Genomic DNA, 7,716 nt, shown 5'->3' with positions numbered 1-7,716 from the left:
CGGCTAAAAAGGAGTTTGAATTTATGCTCCAAATGAGTTTATGCAGACCATTCAAAAGTAACTGGTCGAGCCCACTACATCTCGCTATGAAGAAATCAGGTGATTGGAGACCTTGTGGAGACTATCGAGCGTTAAACAACGTCACGATTCCTGATAGATACCCTCTCCCATTTTTAACAGATTGCTGTTCCATTTTAGCTGGAAAAAGAGTTTTCTCATCCATAGATCTCATTAGAGCGTACCAACAAATTCCAGTTCGCGAAGAAGATATACCGAAAACGGCCATTCTCACTCCCTTTGGCTTATTCGAGTTCCCATTTATGACGTTCGGCCTACGAAATGCGGCCCAAACGTTCCAACGTTTCATGAACAGTGAGTTGAATGGACTAGAATTCGTGTTTTGCTATTTGGATGACATTCTAATAGCCTCTCCAGATGAAGAAACTCACCAAAAACATCCACGAGCAGTCCTTGAGAGACTAAACGAATATGGCCTGTGTATTAATGCGGCAAAGTATAAATTTGGTCAAACAAAACTTGCATTCCTGGGATACGAAGTGTCAGCTGAAGGACTTACACCTCTTTCAACGAAAGTTGATGCCATCAAAAATATCCCAGAACCAAAGTCATTTACTAGTTTAATACGATTTTTAGGTATGGTGAATTTTTATCCCAGATTCATACCAAATTGTGCGAAACTGCAACAAACTTTAACAACAATGCTCAGTGGTATTAAAAAGAACTGCAGAAAAGAAATAACCTGGACGGCAGAAACAAGAAACGCCTTCCAGATCTTAAAAGAGGCACTTATTCATGCCACAAACTTAACTCACCCATCCGAAAAGGCTGAAATATCGCTAACAACTGATGCTTCCGGTACTGCCATTGGAGCCGTTTTACATCAGATTGTGAATAATGAAAAACAACCCTTAAGTTTCTTTTCCCGAAATTTGACATCAGCACAACAAAAATATAGTGCCTACGACAGAGAACTCTTAGCCATCTATACAGCAGTAAAACATTTCAAATACATCTTAGAAGGGCGAACTTTTGCAATATACGCGGATCACAAACCACTAACATTTGCCTTCCAACAAAATTTGGAAAAAGCTTCGCCACGACAAGCTAGACAACTGTCATATATTGGCCAGTTCTCAACCGATATCCGATTCATACAAGGGCATGAAAATACCGTCGCCGATGCTCTCTCTCGCATAGACACTATTTCTGTACCATCTGCAATAGACTTACAAACTATAGTAGACTGTCAAGAAGATGACGACTTGGAGACACTAAAAAACAACCCAAACTTAAAAATCCTACAGATCCCTATACCGGACAGCGACAAGAAAATTTACTGTGATACTTCTACAAATTATAATCGACCATACATCCCTGCAAAGTTTCGGCAGAAAATACTTTCTTCAATCCATAATTTATCTCATCCTGGAATAAGATCCACGATAAAATTGATAACACGACGTTTCATATGGCCCAATATGAATAAAGACTGCCAACTATGGACTAGAGCATGTTTATCTTGCCAAAGATCTAAAGTTCACAGACATACACATTCATCTTTGGGAGAATTCAAAGTACCTCCACACAGATTCCAGCATTTAAACATAGATCTGGTGGGTCCGCTACCTCCTTGCAAAGGAATCAAATATCTTCTAACCATCATCGATCTTTATACACGATGGATCGAAGCGGTACCGTTAGAAGATCAATCAGCAGTATTTATTGCTAAAGCTTTGATTTATACTTGGTTTTCACGCTTTGGAATTCCGAATCGCATAACATCTCACCAAGGTCGGCAATTTGATAGCCAACTTTTTCAAGCTTTAGGAAAATATCTTGGTTTTCATACAAACACTACAACTGCGTACCATCCACAGGCAAATGGCCTGATCGAAAGACAACACCGAACTTTAAAAGCAAGTCTCAAATGTCATCTACTCGAATCAAAATCATGGTTGGAAGCATTGCCTTTTGTTCTTTTAGGCATAAGATCTGCCATCAAGGAAGACTTAGGTTGCTCATCCGCAGAACTTATATACGGAACTCCTTTAGCATTACCTGGTGAATTCTTTTCAACAGTACCTCATATGAAACAGTCTGAATTTTCTCAAAACCTTCAGAAAATAATAAGAGCTATGAAGCCAAGTTCTACCACCACCCATGGAAATAGAACAGTCTTTGTTTCTAAACATCTTTCCAACTGTTCTCACGTATTCCTATACAACAACATTAATAATTCGTAGCTACAGCCTGTCTATCTTGGACCGTATCCTGTAAGAGCAAGAAAGGATAAGTACTTCGATATTGAAATCCAAGGAAAAGTTAAAAGAGTTTCAATAGACAGACTAAAGCCATGTTTCCTAGTGCAAGATTCTGATATTCCTTTTCAAAACGCCCATTCCAAGATACGGAACTTGGGGAAACACCTGCGCTCAAGAATACTGAAGAAAATTCAGATACTCATCATAAAACCAAGACTACTAGAACCGGCAGATATGTAAGGTTTCCCAGTCACTTTAAAGACTATCTTCCATAATCGCTGTCACTAGGAAGGGGGTGTGTAGTGTCGCTTCAGTTCCAATCAAGTTTCTAATTAAATTTAGTTAAAGTGGAATGGCAACACCTTCTAGTGTCCGCGAAGAACGAAGTAAACAAACTTCGAGTTTTTGTCACGCGATTGAACGTGCATGTAAAATGTAAATAAATCTTATGAATAAGAATCTATAACATCGTAAGGAATAAAATATTGGTTCCATAGGAGTCAGAGAAGTGTTATTTTTCTATATTTGCACACCAGACACTTCAGTCATAATATTTTAATTAAGGTAACTATGCAAGCAACTGAAAATAATTGTGTAATGTCCAGTTGTAGTTGTTGGTGAAATTCAGTTAACTGTCTTATTTTGCATTATGGTAGAGCATAAACATCATCCTGATTTATCTAACAAGCTCTTAGTGCCTTAGGTAGATTATAGATTTATGTAACAAGCATCAAGGTGTGAAGTATCATTTCATTTAAATGAATAGAAAATCCTTTAAGTTCATTTAAATATGTGAACGCTCATTAACCCAAAAAAGAAACCTAGTATGTATAAAATATGCAAGAAATAATTTAATAGAAAAACTCATATGCGTGTTCACACAGGAGAGAAACCTTATCTGTGTGAAGTATGTAAGAAGACGTTTAATGGAAAAAGTAATTTAATCAACCATCTGCGCATTCACACAGGACAGAAACCTTATCTGTGTGAAGTATTGTAAGAAGACGTTTAGTAAAAAATGTAATTTAACCAACCATCTGCGTATTCGTACGGAGAGAAACCTTACATGTGTGAAGTATGTATGAAATCATTTACTTGAAAAAGTTGTTTAACCAAGCATGTGCGTATTCACATAGGTAAGAAACATATATGTGCGAAGTATGTAAGAAGACAATTAGTGAAAAAAAAATAGATTAAATAAGCATCTGCTTATTCACATAGGTGAGAAACCTTATGTATGTGAAGTATGTAAGAAGACGTTTAGTGAAAAGCATTGTTTAAACAGGCATATGCTTATTCACACAGGTGAGAAACCTTATATGTGTGAAGTATGTAAGAAGAGGAGTTTAAATAAGCAAATAAGCACCTGTTTATTTACACAGATGAGAAACCCTATATATGTGAAGCATGTAAGAAGATGTTTAGTCAAAAGGTAAGTTTAAAGAAGCATGTGCTCATTCACACAGGAGAAAAACCTTATATGTGTGACGTATGTAAGAAGACATTTAATAGAAAAAGTAATTTAAAGAAACATCTGCGTATTCACTCAGGAGAGAAACCTCACATGTGTGAAGTATGTAAGAAATCATTTAATCAAAAAAGTTCTTTAAGCATGCATATGCGTATTCACACAGGTGAAAAACCTTACATGTGCGAAGTATGTAAAAAGGCATTTAGTAACAAAGGTAGTTTAAATAAGCATTTGCTTATTCACACAGGTGAGAAACCTTATGTGTGTGAAGTATGTAAGAAGTCATTTAATCAAAAAGGTATTTTAAACAGGCATATGCTTATTCACACAGGAGAGAAACCTTATATGTGTGAAGTCTGCAAGAAATCATTTAATCTAAAAGGTTGCTTAACCAAGCATCTGCGTATTCACACAGGTGAGAAAACTTGTATGTGTGAAGTATGTAAGAGGACGTTTAGTGAAAAGCGTTGTTTAAACAGGCATATGCTTATTCACACAGGAGAGAAACCTTATATGTGTGAAGTATGTAAGAAGACATTTAGGGGAAAAGGTCAGTTAAACCGGCATATGCTTATTCACACAGGTGAGAAACCTTATATGTGTGAAGTATGTAAGAAGACGTTTAGGAAAAAGGGGAGTTTAAATAAGCACCTGTTTATTCACACACATGACAAACCTTATATATGTGAAGTATGTAAGAGGATGTTTAGTCAAAAGGGTAATTTAAACAGTCATATGCTTATTCACACAGGAGAGAAACCTTATATGTGTAAAGTATGTAAGAAGACTTTTAGTCGTAAGTGTAGTTTAAATAAGCACCTGTTTGTTCACACAGGTGAGAAACCTTATATGTGTGAAGTATGTAAGAAGAATTTTTGTCAAAAGAGTAGTTTAAATAAGCACCTGTTTGTTCACACAGGTGAGAAACCTTATATGTGTGAAGTATGTAAGACGACTTTTAGTCAAAAGAGTAGTTTAAATAAGCACCTGTTTGTTCACACAGGTGAGAAACCTTATATGTGTGAAGTATGTAAGAAGATGTTTAGTAGAAAGAATACTTTAAATAGGCACCTGTTTATTCACACAGGTGAGAAACCTTATATATGTGAAGTATGTAAGAAGATGTTTAGTGAAAAGGGTACTTTAAACAAGCATATACTTATTCACACAGGATAGAAACCTTACATGTGTGAAATATGTAAGAAGACCTTTAGTGAAAAGGGTAGTTTGAACAAAGATATGCTTATTCACGTAGGAGAGAAACCTCTAATGTGTGAAATCCACTTAATGAAAAAAGTTATTTAAACATGTGTATGTGTATTCACACAGCAGAGAAACATCATATGCTTATTCACACTGGAGAGAAAATTGTGTGTGGTACGTAAATGTTAATTCGTTTTCATGAAGAGGATTTAAATGTGGATATATGCATAAGAGATAAATGTTATATGTGTAACGAACCATTTAGAGCGATGACAAAAATGTATATGCTATCTCCAGTGTTTTGAACATATGTTAGAAACAACTTTCACATGCTTCTGCAGTAAGCACTTGTCTCTGCAGCTAGAAAATCTCATTTGAGGTCATGTCTGGAATTTTTTCATGGGTTGAAAGAATATTCGTATAGCAAAATTCTTAGAAATCAGATAGGCAAATCTGAATAATGTAAAGCATATTATTCAGATTTGTAGAAGAAACAGAAATTCACATTTGATGAAAAAAAAAAAAAATAAATATAAACCATTTATTTGTTTCCACAAGGTGAAATGTTCAGTATATTTTTACCTGATAATAAGTGTTCAATGTTTATATCTGCTGCATAATGAAGTCTAGATAAGAACTTCAAAAACTGAAATTCTAAATGGTAACTAAATATTTCATCCAATATGTATGCTGTAAATTATTTGTGTTTTGCTTTAAACTGTTTCTGAATTTCACACAGTTACATATTACAACCATGCCATTACAGATAGTAATATCATTCTTGGTACCTGTCTTGAAAACTATATTAGGTATTTCCACTTATCCTGAACATGTACTAAAGACCATGCCTTTTCGGTTCCAGTATCAAATGTGTCAGTGTATAAAATTTACAAAATTAGTGCAGTGTTCCATTGCATTGTTAGAAAAGTGGAATGAAATCTCCGTCATTTTCAGTCAAATCTTGGACATATTAAGATCGGTGACACCAGGTGTGTAGTGTGTATAAGAAATTTGTGTAAAGTCATATCTCTGCAGGTAAGAAATCGATGCATGATAGATATTTATTTTGAAATCTTTGATATTCTGTTTCATGTAATAGTGAAAGAAAGCTAAAGTAATTCAGTTGTATTTTCTGCTATCATATTGTAAGATGAAATTGCTTTCCATTTTAGGAACTTAGAAATAGTTTGTCTCTGAAAATATAAAATAAAGTAATAAATGTTATAAATAACATATGTTAAAAATAAACAATTTAATAAATGTCAGTAGCTTTTTTGCTAGGTGCTTCAGAAAGTATAGAGGTTTTGGAAGTACTGAGCAAAGGCAAAAATGTTGCTGTAATTATTTTAAGATTAGTTTCATTTCTCTTCTTTAATATTTTTTCATGAGAACTGTATACTGTGTAATTGTTTTGTATACTGTGTAATAGTTAAATGTGTATCAGTTTTCTCTGTAAAATTCACTTTACACTTTTCTGATTTCTTTTCAAAATTCACAAGTCTTGTGTCTGCTCGCACAGAGTCTGTAGGGGTGCCTTTTCGATTTTAGAACTCGTTTACGCAGGATTTAAAGGCATACGATTCCTAAAATATGTGACAAAATGATTAACTCTTGTTGGCATTATCATTTAATGGTCATATATTGTGAGAAATTTTAGATGAATATCTTAATTTTTGAAGAATTTTTCGAAGGACATTGAAAACAAAATTATTGAATTTTTTTATTTTTGATTCTGAAAGTTGGTCTCTTAACATGTTTAGGTTAGGGTAGACTGAAGGGTACTCCTTGTATTATCATAAAGTTTTTGTTTCGTTTATTGCCAAGTCAAGAGAGTGCACAGAACAGCTTTAGTTTTGGTCCTTTTGGCGATTTTTTGATTTGGCGACAAACTTCGGTCGCCAAGGTAGACCCGACTTTGAAGATCGGAAAAAAATGGCGGATTGTCAACAAAACCCGATCTAAACTAAATAACAAGGAAGCACTTCCGCAGAGAACCCGGTAAATGTAAACATCGCCAACTTTGACGATAATAGTTCAACCTGGTAACCCAGAGTATTTATCCTATTCGCTTGTTCGAAGTTTGCAACTATTCCTCTTGCGTTCAAATTTTGTTGAAATATCACTGTCGTTGTTTGCATTTGCAGATTTATATTATTGTTCTCTTATTTATTATTATTTTTTCTGAATTTTTTAACAACGAATAGATAGAAATATTTTCGTAGATAGATGCCGGTTCTCGGTTCGGTATGAAAGGAAGAAAATACGGCAGGAGGGGTGAATGCTAATTTGTAACACGGCTGGCGTTTTTCCAAAGCCTACCCCACTTTTCGAATTTTTGACGTCACGGAAATATCGACTAGTTTCACCTGGCAAGACGCCTACCCCACTTTTGACACAAGCGTCTAGCCCCTCAGACGCTAGTTTCCTCCCTGAACATGTGCGCAGATTATTGCGCATGTCGTCATTTCCCTGAAGGCGCCTCGTATTTAATATTATTTACTCTGCTGTTTGCCCTGCTGTGGTAGCAAAGATTATGTATTGTAGCGTGTGATTGCAGATACAGTTCTCTTTTTTATTTTGATTCGATTATTATATCTTCTGCACAAAATCAAGAAAAACTGCCCCTTTCAGGGCCAAGTACTTCTGTTTCCTCAGAAGGTATTTTTGATTCTAAATCGAATCAAAATTAGGAAGGAGTAATCATGAGCGATAATTCAGTGTGATAATTCTGATTGTGTTGTGAGTGATATGGTTCATTGT

General features: G+C 35.1%; 1 protein-coding gene across 1 annotated transcript; it reads left to right on the top strand.

The window, feature by feature from the left end:
- Nucleotides 1-2,668: 2,668 nt before the first annotated feature.
- Nucleotides 2,669-6,221, top strand: LOC146994047 (uncharacterized). Its single transcript, XM_085826750.1, has one exon. It carries the CDS (start codon nucleotides 3,700-3,702, stop codon nucleotides 4,927-4,929), a length of 1,230 nt encoding a protein of 409 aa, XP_085682876.1. The 5' UTR covers nucleotides 2,669-3,699; the 3' UTR covers nucleotides 4,930-6,221.
- The last annotated feature ends 1,495 nt before the right edge of the window (nucleotides 6,222-7,716 follow it).

This window comes from Stegodyphus dumicola, chromosome 11 (assembly GCF_044657685.1).
Source record: "Stegodyphus dumicola isolate Sdum_Otavi_A_Nest chromosome 11, ASM4465768v1".
Classification (NCBI taxonomy): domain Eukaryota; kingdom Metazoa; phylum Arthropoda; class Arachnida; order Araneae; family Eresidae; genus Stegodyphus; species Stegodyphus dumicola.
The sequence above is the reverse complement of the archived record's forward strand: the minus strand, read 5'-3'. Positions and strand labels throughout refer to the sequence as shown.

Excerpts from the sequence above, each read along its gene's own strand:
- LOC146994047 (XM_085826750.1), top strand. The coding sequence starts at position 3,700 with ATGTTTAGTCAAAAGGTAAGTTTAAAGAAGCATGTGCTCATTCACACA.